This window comes from Trichosurus vulpecula, chromosome 8, assembly GCF_011100635.1.
Source record: "Trichosurus vulpecula isolate mTriVul1 chromosome 8, mTriVul1.pri, whole genome shotgun sequence".
In the NCBI taxonomy this organism is placed as follows: Eukaryota; Metazoa; Chordata; class Mammalia; order Diprotodontia; family Phalangeridae; genus Trichosurus; species Trichosurus vulpecula.
The window spans coordinates 255,850,165-255,866,614 of NC_050580.1; the positions used below are offsets into that span (position 1 = coordinate 255,850,165).

The 16,450-nt window shown below is 43.9% G+C and overlaps 1 protein-coding gene across 1 annotated transcript in view; it reads right to left on the minus strand.

The window, feature by feature from the left end:
* Positions 1–16,450, minus strand: part of RIN3 (Ras and Rab interactor 3) — a 149,143-nt gene that overhangs the window by 96,324 nt on the left and 36,369 nt on the right. The window contains exon 2 of the mRNA XM_036735462.1: positions 3,741–3,963. Within this exon, the coding sequence (XP_036591357.1) occupies positions 3,741–3,963 (223 nt within the window). The remainder of the gene's footprint in view (positions 1–3,740; positions 3,964–16,450) is intronic.

Consider the following 16,450-nt stretch of genomic DNA (forward strand, 5'->3'; position numbering starts at 1 on the left):
ATCCCTTTAGCTACGGATTTAGACTACAGGTGGAATGCAATTACTCTCTGGTAAGCACCACTTTGAGATTTTTTCTGTCACGAATGCCTCCCCATAGTGGACAGAACACTGAGTGCCCCAGGTCAGATCTGGATGGACAGTGGTGTTAGCCTGTGACTGGAGATAGCTGACCTATTTCAGTCTTGCTAAGCTTCTCCATAAAAATGCCCAGCTGCCTTCATGCCTGGAAAAGCTCATTCAGGAGGAAATTAATTTTTACAGCCACAGAGGTCATTTCAAGAGGAATTCAGAAGCTTTCTATATTTGGAAGCCTATGTTATTGCTAGTTTCCAAAGGGCCATCTACTCTCCCATTTAGCAGACCTAAGCTGCGTTATCCCGCTGACTTTCTGGGGCTGGGTGCTTGGGGCAAGGGGGATCACTGAATTCCCAGTGGGCCATAGTTTTATTGTATTTACTGATTCGACAAGTATCTATGCATCACCAACTACATATAAAACATCGTGTTTGTAACAATAAGTAACAAAGCCTGCCCTCTTGGAGCTTATGCTTGAGTAGGGGAGACAAAGCCCTAAGACAGATGAAGTATGAGATCTATAAAGGAAAGGTATAAAGTGCCATGAGAGTAAGAATTCTATGTTTTACTGTGGATACATCTTACCCAGTAACTTGGTCTAATTTATATCTGCCTACATATGCCCAAGTGAATAATGAGATTAGTGATACAGCCCTGAGAGTGGCACATTTGCCTTGCGTAGGTCTAGCTGTAGGGTAGCATGGCTCAGTGGATAGTGCTGGACTTGGAATCAAGTAGGCATGGGTTCAAATCCCACCTCAGATGCTTAGGAGGAGTTGAGCAAATTAGGTAAATCACTTAAGCTCTCTTAGCCTCATTTTCCTGTAAAATCTGTAAAATGGGAAGGATGGTGACAGTGGTACGCACTTCATGAGACTCAAACAAGATAATGTGTACAAAGCATCTGCAAACTGTCCGTTTGTAATATTCTTCTGCCTTGCTTTGGAGGCCTTCCAAAAGCCTGGCTCTGCCCCACCTGTCCAGTCTAGTTGGGTAACTGTCTGGCTCTGCTCTTTCCAACCTAGTCAGTCTCCACTCCTCTGACCCACAAACAGAAATGACGCTTCTTTCTCCATAATGTTCTGCTCCCCTGCTGAGGAATACTTTCCTCACACAATTGAAAGGAAGGAAGGAAAACAAACATTTATTAAGTGCCTACTGTGTGCCAGGCTCTGCTAGGCACTTTACAAATATTATCTCATTTAATCCTCATAACTATGAAGTAGATGCTATTACTAGTCCCTTTTTACACTTGGGGAAACTGAGGCAGACAGGTTAAGTGACTTGCCCGAGCCCACTTTGAGTGTTCCTGACTCCAGGCACCACCCAGCAGCCTCCTAATTTTACCTTTCTCTGAAGGGTCAGCTCCACCTCCACTTCCTCTGTGAAAGCTCCCCTGCCTCCTAAATGTCCCCAGTCAGATCTAATTTCTCTTGAACTTCCAGAGTGTTTGCTGTCCTCGAACTCACAAGGCACCATACACAGCTCCCCTTGGGCAGACAGTATGAATAACATTGGACTTGGACCCAGGTTTGAATCTCTTACCAGCCATGTGGCCTTGGGTAAGTCACCTGGTCTCTGTGAGCATCAGTTTTCAATGCTACATACCTCACAGGGTTGTTGGGAAAGTGCTTTATAAACTAGAAAACACTATGGAATTGTGAGCCATTATTATCGTATGCTTTATTTTCCCAACTTGGTTATATGATCCTTTTGGGCAGCAGTTTGTGTCTTACTGAGAGGCACAATGGGTAGAGAGCCAGACGTGGAGTCAGGAAGACCTAAGTGCAAATCTAGCGCCAGACATGGTACTAGCTGTGTGACCCTGGGTAAGTCACTTAACCCGTTCGCCTCAGTTTCAACTGTAAGACGGGGATAATAACAGCACTTGCTGCCCAGCAGGGTTGTGGGGATCAAATGAGGTAATATTTGCACAGCGCCTGGCACATAGTAGGTGCTGTAGAAATGATTATTCCCTCCTATTAATTTTTGTGTTCCTAGCACATTGCAGGTGCTCAATAAACTATTTTTTACATGAATGAATTTCTATAATTCCCACTGATTCTGTCTTTGCCGTGACCAACACTTTACTGACAGACAGAAGGTAGAAAGGAGAGACAATCCTTCTGGTTTCTTGTCAGTGCATGTGAGGAAAGCAGGGGGATGGACCATTAGATTTTGAATCCAGAAGACCTGAGTTCAAATGTGACCTCTGACACTTATTAGCTGTGTGATTCTGGACAAGTCAATTAACTGTGTGCCTCAGTTCCCCATCTGTAAAATGAGCTGAAGAAGGAAATAGCAAATCAGTCCAGTGTCTCTGCCAAGAAAACCCCAAATGGGGTCACGAAGAGTGGGACACGGCTGAAAAATGGCTGACCAACAAAATGAGGATGGCGATTTCTATTGTGTCCACCTTTGCAAGGCTCAAATGAGACAGTGAAGTGTTTTGTAAACTATACAGAAAACTCCGTTATGTAATAATCACTGACTTGCACAGGCCCTGGAGTCAGGAGGACCTGAGTTTAAATCCGGACTCAGATACTTGACACACTTACTAGCTGTGTGACCCTGGGCAAGTCACTTAACCCCAATTGCCCTGCCTCTCCACCTCCAAAAAAACCAAAACAAACAAAAAAAAAAACTTCAAAAAAACCAAAAGAACACCTGTTTTCATATGTAGGCAGCTAGGTGGTTCAGTGGGCAGAGTGCCGGAGTCACGAAGACCTGAGCTCACACCCCTGTCTCAGGCACTCGTTAGCTACACGACCCTGGGTAACCTCCTTAGCCTGCCTTCCTCAGCTTCCTCCTTTGTAAAATGGAATAATAGCAGCCTCTACTTCCCAGCGTCGAACATTTGTAGAGTGCTTGTTACTAGTTGAGCCTGAACCTGTTTCTTCGTTTGCAAACCTTAAAGTACCATGGAAACGTGAGCTGGTACTGTGACCCCTGTATTGACTGCAGCTGTATTGACTTCCTTCCCCAGCAGGAGCCAGAGGGGTGTGGTTCTTCCAGGCCACACTACAGTCTGCTCCCCGTCCTTCCCAAGGCACAGACCTCAGATTCCTACAGATCCACATAGAGGGCCATTCCTGGACAGGCCTGCACAATGTTGCTCACACACTTCCCCCCTATGCTCCCCAATGTTTCCCACAAGAACTTGGGAAATGAGCTTCTTCCACCTCAAAAAACTATTGTCGTTGGAAAACTCTGTGCTGCTTTTTCATGTGCAGGATGGAAGGACTAATTTTATCCGGATCTTTGTCAGTGGGGAGGATTAGCAGGCAATGAATGCCCTAGCCCGGGCAATTGGGCAGAAACCTCTGATTTTATTTTCCGAACTGAGTCAACTTCTCTACTTACAGCCTTGAGCTCATGGCCTGCAGGAGATTCTCCCATTGACAATGTCTCTTTTGTCTCTTTCTCCGCTTCTCTCTTTCTCTCTGTCTCCCTCTTCTCCCCCTCACCTTCTCTCTTTATTTTTAGCTCTTTATTCCCACTTATAAACCTGCTCAGGCCAATAATATTCTTTTTTAATAGTTTTATAGTTTTTTTGTTGTTGTAATTTGTTTGTAAGTTACTCCTTTGGCAATGCTCCGGTGTGTCAATGTCCTTGCTCACCCAGAACTGAACACGGGTGACACGTATCATCAATCCCAACTCACCCCAGTTGCTTCCCCTTTCAGGATTTGCGCTGCCTTGTCCTGGTCCATGTCCAGCTGCAGCCACACTGGGCAGGTTGCAATAAGCTTCTCAAGAACACTAATTCCCCGGGGAAGGCGATTCCTAAGGGCAGCTGACCAAAGGAACTCAGTGTCTTCTTCCTCTTCTTCCTCTTCCTCATCTGTCTTTTCTTCTTTCTCTCCTCGTCCAATTTCTGGAATAGGACTGAAGGGGCAAAAGAAAGTGACCGTTACATAGGTAGTCATCTCAAGGGGAAGTGGTGATACAATAATTTTTTTTAAAAAAGGGTTATAAATATCACTCCTGAGTTCTCAATGTTTTTTCTGTAGCAGTGATTGTCTTTAATTCCTAAGTTCTTTAGCAAAATTCACACAGCAGAGATTGTTTCTTTTTTATCTTTGGATTCTCAGAACAGGCCATGTGATGTCATGGAGAGAGAACTGGTCTTGGAGCCAGGAAGCAGTGAGGTCAAGTCTTGCCTCTCCAGGGATATGCTGGGTAAATATTTAACAACTGGTTTTCTGGAGGAAGAAAGTCCTCATAATATACTTTTAAGTTTAATCTGTGTTATCGACAAAGTCTGGAAAGTCTTTCAGACAAACTGGTATTTATTTAACCAAATTCCTTCTCTATTCTGTTTGGGAAATTGAGTTTTTGTACCCAAGCATAAGATTTTACATTTATTGCTACAAACATTACCCTACTAGATCCAGCTTGATCCCTAGCCTGTCAAGATCTCCCTGAAATCTGACCCTGCCATCTAGGATGTTAATCCTTCCAATTTGGCTTCATTTGAAAATTCAATGATGTCTGACCCATGTCACATCTTCATAGTCTTTCTATTCCTTGTGGAATAAAAAAAGAGCTCGGTAAGGTCAGGGACCATATCTCATCTAACCATGTCACCTCCCGTACCAGATGGTTCCAGAGGAGAAAGTGAGGCTGGTGACTTTGCACAGTCCTCCCTCACTTAGATCCAATTCACTTGCATGTCACAACAACATCAGCTTATACCTCACTTGGGAGTCAGTGCTTAATGTTTGCTGAATGAACAGCAACATCTGAACACTGATATGCTTGCCTCATGCAGAAAGCTGAGAAGTAGTATCATAGCTGGCAGGATCCTGTATTTTCTTGTTTGGATGCTATGGTGGATGAAACAATACGCTAGGGGCCTCAGCCACTCCGCCAATAGATGTGAGAAGTAAGAAAAGGAAGATTCGAGACAATGAGCTATCAGCCTCTGTTCTAAGAACTTGCCACCTTTCACTCTTCTCTCCTTCCCTTCAGCCCTCACGGAATCGTAAAACCACAAAATGATTTACTGTTGTATGGCCCTGGCAAGTCACTTCAACTCAGCCTCAGTTTCTCTAATAACAGCACCTACCTCCCAGAGTTTTTGCAAGGATCAAATGAAATATTTTTAAAGCTCTATGAAAACCTGAAAACACTCCATAAACTATCATCATCGTTATTTTTTAATTAACTTATTTAATTTGAGTTGTCAACATTCACTTCCACAAGCTTTTGAGTTTTAAATTTCCTCCACCTCCCTCGCTTCCCCTTCCCCAAGACAGCGTGTAATCTGCCAGAGGCTCTCCATATACATTCCCATCAAACATATTTCCACATCAGCCAAATCATTATTATTATTAATGTTGAGAATAAGACATAAAATGTTAGAAGTTGAAGAGACTTGTCAAAACACAGAAGACTAAAGTTAAAGGCCTGGGAGGGCCTTGAGAACATAGAATGTTAAGAACTGAAAGGGCCTCATAGACTATATTCTAACCCAGGGCTTCTTAATTTTTTTCTACTGGAGACCCCCTTTTCTGGGTTCCTGGTGTTGCATGGCCTGAGGGCATGCGTAGCGCATATTGCACGTGCCTTGTGTTCAGAACCAAGGCTGCAGTGAAGTTAATGATGCAAGGCAGGCAAGGGCTGCCAGATTGAGACGCACTGGACTCTAACCCACTCATTTTGCAAGCAATAATTCACATTTGTTTTTGTTTACAAAGTGCTTTCCTCATAACAACTACCTGGGGTATGAAATATAAGTGTTATCACCTCCACTTTCTAGATGATTATAGATTATCACCTCCATTTTATTATGAGGAACCTCAGTCTCAGAGAAGGGAAAAGACTTGCCTGTCTATGGTCACACCCCTAGTCCTTCAGAACAGCTGCGACAAACCTCATGCAGAATTTTTGATCAATCATTTCAGGATTCATGGGATCCTTTGGACAGTCAGTGGGTAAATATGTATTTAAGCTGCTGCTATGTGGCAGATAGGACAGCTAGGTGGTACAGTGGTTAAAGCACTTGGACCTGGAGTCAGGAAGACCTGAGTTAAAATCTGGCCTCAGAGGTTTACTTAATGGAATAGGAAGATCTTCTCAGTCTGATTGGGTATAGAATCCAGGAGTCCCCTAGAACTCTCCTTGAATCTTCCCACTAGATCTGGCCTTTGCCTGAGGCCATAAGCCTCCCATTATCCCTAGGCCCAAATCTCCTTTACCTCCAGAATGCCTCTGGCTTCTTCCCACCCTTGATCCTATCAAAATCCCACTTTCTTCCTGGAGTCTGACCTCTAGTTACCTCAGTCCCATCAAGATCCTCCTTAAAACCACCCCTAAACCCCTCCTCTAGTTACCCCAGACTACTTGACCACCTCTCGATCCTTCCCACAGTTTTTTCTGTATATAACATTCATCTTGCCTCCATAAAGGTGCTCAGATTCTCTCTCTAGTCTGCTTACAGAGGCTCAACATTCAGTCTGGCCAGCTGGCATTGGCGATACAAATGCTCAGGCTCCTTAAGCATGTACCCATTATGGCGAATTTTTAATAAACTTTGTTTTCCTTTGGCTGTAAGAAGGCTTGGGCCTGTCAGTATTTTGGGGTCCCGAGCACCCCTAAACCCCTAAAACCACAACATGTGGTTCCCTGACCTCAGCACCTCCATTAACAGGCCTATGTGACCACACGTGTTCAATCACAACTGTGATACATCCTGAATCACAAGGAGTCCTTTGGGGGAGGAACTTGCCTAAGGAGGAGCTTGCTTACTAGGAGGCTTTCTCATAGGAAGGCAGGAAGGTGTTCACACCTTTTTGTACTAAGCTAATTAGGCTCTGAGTCATTGAGGGTTGTGATGCCTTCTGGCTCTGAGCCTATTAGCCAAAAGTGTATAGATACCCTGAGGTTGGTATTTTGCTTTGGAGGTTTGCCTATGAGAAGGACCTTTTGACTGCAGCACCCCCCCACCCACCCACACACACACACACACACTCAGATGTATCTGTGCTCCCCTGATCCAGTGGTGTATATAGGCGGTTGTATTACTTTGTTCAGATAGCTGGAGCCCTGTCTGTTGGTCTTTGTGCTGATTTCTCTGCTTATATTTTCCTCCACGTTCAGGGTGCTGACTTTTGCCCTCAACTAGTGAATGTAATCAAAGTAAGATTGTTGACCCCCTTATAAAGTTGTCTTTCCTTTAAAAGCAGATCGAAGAACCTGTGCTAGCAGGCCATCCTGGGCGTGCCAGGGTGCTTGCTGTTATACTGTGTGACCCTGGGCAAGACATTTAATCCCTATTTGCCTCAGTTCCATCTGCAGAATGGAGGCACACTAGAGAAGGAAATGACAAATCACTCCAATATCTTTGCCAAGAAAATCCTGGGGTCATGAATAATCAGACATGACTAAACAATGAACAATACTAACAAATGTGCCAAGCGCTGTGCACCAAAGAAAAGCCGAAGCCAGGTCCTTCTCTCAGTGGCAGGGACATTTCAGACCAATTAGAAGTTAAAACAAGTCTATTATTAATTTTTTTTTATTATCACCTTGATTTCCCAAAATATCCCTCTTCTTTCCCATGTCACCCAGACAGAGAGAGGATCAGCTATGATGGTTGTTACTGTTCAGTCATTTGGTAGTATCTGGCTTTTCATAATCCCACGGACACAGTACATGGAGTTTTCTGGGCAAAAATACTGGAATGGTTGGCCATTCCCTTTTTCCAGTGTGTCTCCATTTTATGGAGGAGGAACGGAGGCAAATAGTGGTTAAGGGGCTTGCCCAGGGTTACACAGCTAGTAAGTGTCTGAGCCTGGGTTTGAACTCAGATCTTGCCAACTTCTGGCCCAGTCCTCCATCCATGGCACCACCTAGCTGCCCCTTCAGCTAAGATTACCTTCTAATAAATAGCTCCAAGTCCCATTAATTAATCCTTATCTTTGTGAACAGTGTTTCACCTAGATTACCTGGGGTTTCCTGAAACAACCTAATGCAGGGATTATCACTCCTGTTTTGTAGATAAGGAAAATGAGGTTTAGAGAGATTAAGTTACTTGTGTAAAGTCACAGAGGAAGGGCCTGTAGAGCTGAAACCCAAATTTTCTGAATCTTTTCCCACAATGCTACTTTTCTAATTACAACAGCCTCCTCCCAGAAGCCAGCTGGTTTGATCATTGTGTTAACATTGTGTTGTACACAAGTAGTTTCCTTACTTCCTTAGAAACGTTTTTAAAAACAAGGGCTCCCATCCAGGAAAGACTGGATGTTTATCTTGTTCCAACTTGGCCCCAGGGATACTCACTCCCCCACTGGGCACGGGGGCCATGGCCCTGCAGCCTGGGATTAACCTTTGGAACTGAATCTGTGCCAAGTGACCTGGCCTCCCAGGCTTTTTGCCCAGGCTGCCTGTCAGGACCGAGAGCACCTTTTCTTTTACAACAAGATTCTAGTCTTGCTCCAAATGTATCTCCATTTCCCTGAAGGGATTATGGAAGGGAATCGATAATGGAAAGGAGGCTAGGCTGTGAGTCAGGAGACCTAGGTTCTAGCTCTGGTTCTGCTGTTTTCCTATCTGTATGACCTTGATGAAAACACTTTTAGGGGCCTCTCAAGTTTCCTCTGTAAAAAGTAGGGGTTGGGCTGGAGCTGGATTCTCTATCACTCATTCTATTAAGCCTGCCTAGGGAGTACTGGCACAGGCTTTCTCATCTGGCTCATCTGGCAGAGGGAGCCTTCCTCATCTGCTGGACCAACGGAGGGGTGATACTAATGTGTTAACATAGTGTGGTATAGCCTAGCCGACCACAGAGACACATGCCTGACTGTGTGGGAATCACACACGATGCAAGCTGAACCTCAGACTGCACAGGAGGCCAGAGATACATGGAAAGGCAGGACCCAAGGCTGAGCTGACGTGATCATTTACAACTCCAGGGCCTCCGCTGCGTGTCCTAAGAAGTGGTCTTAAGTTTCTCCTATGAGCTAGGCTGCTTTTCCTTGTGAGCAAGGCAGAGAATAACTTATGGACGTAGACCTGATGACTAGAATGCACTTTTCACTTGTGTCAAGCCCATTTGGCCCTTATGAAAAACTCATAACCTAGGCAGGTCAAGTACTAGACCCATTCTGCAGAGGAAGAAACAGGGTCAGAGCAGTTAACTGACTTGCCTGAGGTCCCAAGAGTAGTAAGTGGTAGAGACAGACACCTAGATCTTCTGAGTCCAAATATACCATAGCTGTGTGTGTCCGTGTATAGAAATTGGGATGAGTTGTGGAAAATGATTTTTTTTCTTAGTAATTAGTATCTTGGAGACTCAGGGCTTCCCCCTGCCCCCCCCATACCAGCCTCCTTCTCCAAAGTTCTTCAGAAGGGCATTACTGAGATTGCCTAGGAAGCTGCTTGGGTGGAGACAGATTCTTTTGCCTAGACAGCCCAAGGCTGAGAGTGGTCTGGGGTGCTCAGGACCCCAAAATACCAACATATCGGGTCCTGCCCGAATGAATTCAACCCAAGCCTTCTTACCGCCAAAGAAAAACAAAGCTTATTAAAGATTCCCCATATTGGGTATACCATTAAGGAATCTGAGCCTTTGTGAGGCTTGTGTTGACAAGTAGGCCAGAACAATCTGACCAGGATGGAGTCTAAGCTAGGTTGAATCTGAGAACCTTCATGGAGGTAAGATCGATCTTACCTACAGAAAGACTGTGAGAGGGATTGAGGGGTGGGCGAATAGTCTGGGATGACTAGATCTTAAGGGAGGGTCTTAAGGAGGAGTTTAAGGTAGATCTTGGTGGAACTGGGGTGACTAGAGGTCAGACTCCAGGAACCAAGAGAATGGGATTTTGGTAGGATCGAGGGTGGGAAGTAGCCTGGAAATAACAGACAATGGAGGGCTAGGCTAGGTTATGGGTAACAGAGATTTGGGCTTATGGCCTCAGGCAAATGCCAGATCAAGCGAGAAGATTCAAGGAGAGTTCAAGGGGGTTCCCCGAGCCTATACCCCATGAGGGTGACATCAACCCGGGTGGAAAAGGTATATAAACTGTGCATCCCAACCCCAAAATGGGCTCAGCCTTTGACTGCAGCTCTGCAGGCAGGCTTTCAGCTTGAGAGAAATAAAAACACGGACTCACACAACCTAATTCTTTTGTCTTTCTGGAGATCCACAGTATATATACACTCATGTAAATATGCAATGCATTATATGCATATATAGGTGTACCAAAAGTCTTAGTGCAGTTAAAAGCTTTATTATTTGGGAGTGAGACTAAGCTGCACTGTCTTTTGGGAAACCCTGTATGTGTGTGTATACAACTAGCTGGAATTTCCAGTACACGATAGTTAAATACCTTAGTAGTTGTAATAACAGTAGCTTGCATGTATATTATGCTTTAAAATGGACATTTTAGCTTTACAACAACCCTAAGAAGCAGGCATTATCCCTATTTTACAAATGAGGAAATTGAGGTTGACCTGTGGTCACCCAGCTAGGAAGTACGATTTGAATGCAAGCGGTCCCGGCTTCAAATCCAGTGTTCTTTCTACTAAGCCAGGTTTCTATTAACACTAATACCAGTACTGGCATATTAGGAAGACTGGTGATCAAACAAGGTATCCATCACAGAGAGGTCATGGGCTTAGGGTATAAAATGAAACATACATACATACATTTTATATAATACATACATATGTGTGTGTGTGTGTGTGCGCGCGCGCAACACTAATACCAGTACTGGCATATTAGGAAGACTGGTGATCAAACAGAGAGGTCATGGGCTTAGGGTATAAAATGAAACATACATACATATATTTTATATAATACATACATATGTGTGTGTGTGTGTGTGTGCAACACTAATACCAGTACTGGCATATTAGGAAGACTGGTGATCAAACAGAGAGGTCATGGGCTTAGGGTATAAAATGAAACATACATACATATATTTTATATAATACATACATATGTGTGTGTGTGTGTGTGTGCACGCGTGCGTGCACACAGAGAGAGAGAGAGAGTCACTGGGGGTATTTGCTTTGCTTAACTGTTACAAGAAATTTGCTTTCCACCCCCAATGTGGAAGAGAGAGAGAGGGAGGGAGAGATAATGGCGATCTGTTCATTTATTTTTAAATTAAGAGACAGGGGGTACTACAGATGTGAAATGTGTGAGCTTTCAGACAGGGTCATTGTATTGTCAGTTTTACTTAACTGTTTTGCTTTGTTACAAAAGACCTTGGGAGAAGTGGGAGGAATCTGTAAATGTGTTTAATGTAAAAACAAAACTCACCGATAAAACTGAAAGTATGAAAAGACACATCATTGACCTCACAGAACGGCTGAGAGGGTTTGGGGGATACTCTGGGATCCCTGGGCCACGCTTTGAGAACTTCCGATGTAGATCAAACCCCACCCACACCTTCGCATTCGGTGTGACTCTTGTCTGTATGCCTTCTATGACTCTTCTCTAGAAGAGAAACACATACCCAATGTGCTTGAGACCATTCCTTGAGTTGTCTGGAACTCTACAAAGGGCCAGGGCAAAACTCTGTCCTTCTAACTACCCTTAGTCTTATATTTGAATGACCTCATTTTCTGGTCATCAGTGTCCATGGTGACTATTTTTATGGAGGAATCATCACTGGGAATACTCTGTCCCTGCTCACTACACTCACCACACGGGGGTTTCTATTGCTCCTTGGGGGTATATATATTTTTTGTTCTCCTGAGATTTTGTTGTTCCATGATTCGTAGCCATAGAGCATCCTAATTGCTGTCATTCCCTATAGATGGTGAGCTCCTGTTTATAGACGGGATCATGATAGTTGCATCAAGACCCAGAATCCTACAGGGACTTCTCAGCAAAAACTATGGTCATTCAGGATTAGCCTCACTACTCACCTGGGAAAAAACACATCTATGAAAAATATACATATTTTTCCTATACTATGAAATGCATAGCTAGATACCGGGTGGCCCATCAAGTTATCACCTTGTACATTTTTAAATGCTCTAGAAATGTTAATTATCACTACAGGGGAAGTTCCTAAGGGGTAGGATGACATCTTATCTCAGTTATATTTTCAGCTTTCCCTCGATACCTTACATATATTTTTGCAAATGGCAGGAGCACAAAAAAGATTTGCTGAAGGAATAAATGAATAAAATTCACAACTTCTTTCTATTTAAACTCCAACCTCAGCCATCACAGAGGTTTGCTGGGTACATACACACTGGCAACTTTCATTAGCAGTGGCGACTTTTGTTAATGAGCATCCTGCCTGCCACAAACTAATGAGCCTCCTCTCACAGAGGCTCCAATAACAATTTCAGGACAATTTTCCCTTCCGCTCACAAGTAATGAAACAATTGTCTCATGCAAGCAATATAACTCCATGAGGTTTGCAGAATTAGGCTAGAGTCCAGGGAAAGGAAGGTCAGTCCCAAAACACTTCATTATGGAAAATGACTCAGAAAAACCCCGTCCCCTGGGCCTCAAGGTATAAATCCCAGACTCCGGTAATCTCCCATATTTGGGGGATTTGTCCATGGAGAGTCTCCTTATTGGTTCTCAGAAGGAATGATCAGATTGACATCTTCCATGCCTCTGTCCCAGGCATCTTATTAAACTTCATGAGAAAGGAGGGTGGGACAGGAGCATGGAAGAGGCTGATATGTGGAAGGAGTGAAATGACCTGGCCTCTTGGGGGTGATGGGACCTAGGTCAGTGGCTAAACTTGTTCAAAAGAAAGACAGGCAGTGGCCCAATTATAAATGAATCCACAAAAATCATCCTTGGGGCTGCCAACATTAGGCTTCTCAGAAACCGATTCAGAAAAGGCCGGAAAGACATCTACCTTAATGAGACCTTGAGATAGGGAACTACTGTTGTGAATGTCACCTGATAGACAAGTGCAGATCTCTAGGGATACAGGGAGGTAAGGGTTGAGGGAAGAGAGGGGAGAAGAGGTCCTGGGCATCTCCTGCTCTGATCAGTGCCACAAACAGCCTTCTCTGACTTCATCCTCTCTTCCTCCAATGATAATAATCATTTTGTTGTTGAGTTGCTTCAATTGTGTCTGACTCTCCATGACCCCCTTTGGGGTTTTCTTGGCAAAGATACTAGAGTGGTTTGCTATTTCCTTCTCCAGCTCATTTTACAGATAAGCAAACTGGGGCAAACAGGGTTTAAGTGACTTGTCCAGAGTCACACAGCTAGTAGATCTTGGAGTCATCTTCTACTTTCTATATTCAATCACTTGCCAAATCTTATTGACTCTACCTCTTCAATATTTCTCCTCCCTGTCTCCTTCAGGTCCTTATCATCTCTGAGTAGAATATTACCATAGCCTCCTAAACTCGTCCCCCATTGTCCAATCCCTTCTTCAATCCATCATCCACACAGTTGCTAAATTGATGTAACAAGCACAGGTTTGAACAACATTTCCCAACTCATGTTTCCTTGTCTCTTATTGCCCTTAGGATAAAATGCAGACTCCTTTATACAGCATTTAAACTCTTTCACCATTTAGCTTCAGCCTGCTTTTCCAATACTGACCTACTTGCTGCTTCCTGTAACCAATTTCCCCTCTCCCACCACTATGCTCGCAAAACTCTGTCTCCTCATCCCTGACTCTTGGAGCCCCTAACAGGCCACGGACTTTCCCACAGGGCCCAGCCCTGGCATTCACCTGAGGCATCTGGCCCATCGACCCATCCCAGGATACTCCCTTCAACTGTCTTTTCATTTTGGCCCTCTGACCCAGCTCAGCCTTTCATTGTCTGCACCTGGCCCACCCTAGGGTACGTGCCACCCCTTGATCTCATCCAGATTTTCTGTCTTTTTTATAAAAGTATCAATCTTACCCCCATTAAGTTGGGCAAATTCCTTAGGAATCTCGCCTGCCCTACAAGACATCTTGCTTGATTCATCCCCCAACAACATTACTTTGTAATTACTGATGAGGTTCAGGGTGCATCCCAAAACGTTGGGGTGCAAAAGTTGTCTCTAAAGAATTTGCTCAGGTCATCTCCAAATCAAGTAAAGGTGTTTATTGAGGGCAGCACAGAACATAACACACCAAACAGCCTCCCCTGCCCCTTAAGGGAGACACAGCTTAAGGGGGACACCCTCTAATTAAGGAAAATGCCTGAGTAAGGGAGATGTCTGAGTAAGAAGCATGCAACCCCACTTAAGGAGACACCAAGGCTAGGGATTCTTATAGAATAAAACCCGAGGTGACCAGAGACAAATAGGCAAAGGGGGTGGGAGAGATGAGGTAATCAGGGACAGTAGTTTCTGAGTTTTGGCGTCATCTATTCCATGTTCACCCCGGTTGGGCAAGGCAGGGCCCCTATTAGTTTCACAGACTAGCCTATTTTAATCTCTTAGTCTCCTGAAGTGGCTTTAAGCAGTCCTTGATATAATGGGCTAGACCTCTCCATTTGAACCTCATTGTCTCCCCTCTCAAAAAGCAGACACCCTAATTCATTTGGGGAAAAAGAGCAAGGGGTCATGCGTCCCTCATCAATTGCCCTGTATGTATTTTACTTTTATGTAACCGTACACCTGTTGTCTTACCCCAGTGGAATGTCAACTCCTTGAAAGCAGGCACAATTCAGATTTAGTTTTCATATATTATACTAAGAGTTTAGAACATAGAAGATGCTTAATAAATACATACTGAATTAAAATGAGTGGTTTTATTCAGCCTTCACCAAGTGCCACAACAATGCCTTACTCATTCAAGTACCTCTGCTTTTTGTTTGTTCTGGTTTTGTTCTCCAGTCGGGTCTAATTCTTTGTGACTCCGTGGACCATACTGTCTGTGGTGTTTTCTTGGCAAAGATACTAGAATGGGTTGCCATTTCCTTCTCTGGTGCATTAAGGCAAACAGAGGTTAAGTGATTTGCCCAGGGTCACATAACTAGTAAGTGTCTAAGGCTGGATTTAGACTTCAGCTCCGCTTGACTCCAGGCCTAGTGCTCTATTTACTGGGCCATCTAGACGCCTCCTTATTCTGCACTACTAGTCTGGAATGTCCTCATCTTAAATGCTACCTCCTCCAGGATCCTGCCTGGCTATGATGACATGTTATCTTTAGGCTTCATATGACACTTTGGTTTAGTTCAATTCAACAAACACTTATCATGTGCCTGCCTTGTTCATGGCACGGTCAAAATGAAATGGAGAAAAATTGAAAATAGTCTCTGCCTCAAGAAGCGTAGGTTCTGAACTTCCACAATACTTGAAGTCATACACTCATTGAATGTCAAAGTTGGAAGGGACCCTAAGGGATCCTTCCCATGGGCAGCTAGGTGGCACAGTGGATAGAGCGCAGGGCCTGGAGTCAGGAAGACTTGCATTCAAACATGGCCTCAGAAACTTACTAGTTTTTTGACCCTGGGCAAGTCACTCAACCCTACCTAACCTCAGTTTCCTCATCTGTAAAATGGGCTGGAGAAGGATATGGCAAACCACTGTAGTATCTTTGCCCAGAAAACCCCAAATGGGGTCACAAAGAGTCGGACGCCATTGAAAAACAACAAATGAGAGATTCTTTGGTCCAAAGGTTCGTAAACTTTTCTGTGTGCCATGGACACTTTTAGCAGTCTAGTGAAGCCTAATGGACCCCTTCCCAGAAAAATGGGTTAAAACGCATAAAATTAGATCCACATAATTAAAAAGGAAACCAAGTCTATTGAAATAAAGTTAGCAAAGTATTTTACAAACCAAATTTTTGGGCCCCAGGGTAAAGACTCCCTACGTAGTCCCATTCCCTCATTTTAATGGACAAGGATTCTGAGATATAGGGAAGTCACATCATCAGAGATCAATATTCTGTCCACCATACCACACTTGTCCTAGTCAGTCCCACAGTTTAACACTCAACTCTATGTTGGCTCAGACCTGTGATTTCACTGGTGAAGAGAGAGAACTTCCAATGAAGAAACTTGTTGTGTGAGGCACCTAGAGGTTAAGTGACTTGCCCAGGGTCAAATAGCCAGCATATACAAGAGACTTAGCAGGTCTTGAATCCAGATTTTGCAAACTTGGAGGCCAGATCCCTATTCACTATGCTAAGCTGTCTTTTATTGTTCCTTATTATGTTATGACTCCCAATTAGTTATCTTTCCCCATCGAGGTTTTGATATATCGAGGGTTGGCAAAAGAAATTAAATGAAATCTTGGGGAAGTTTTTCAGAAGCCACAGATGACACAGAGCCCATGACCAAATGCTTAACCCAAATATTACAATAAGGTGCTCCATAAAAAAAAAAGAAAAGAAAAACTCAGACTTCTTCTCTGGTACAAAGGGTGGGCCAAAAATTTTTACTTGGCTTTTCCGGATTGAGGGGAATGCCTGGTCCCTACCCCAGCAATATGGAAGGG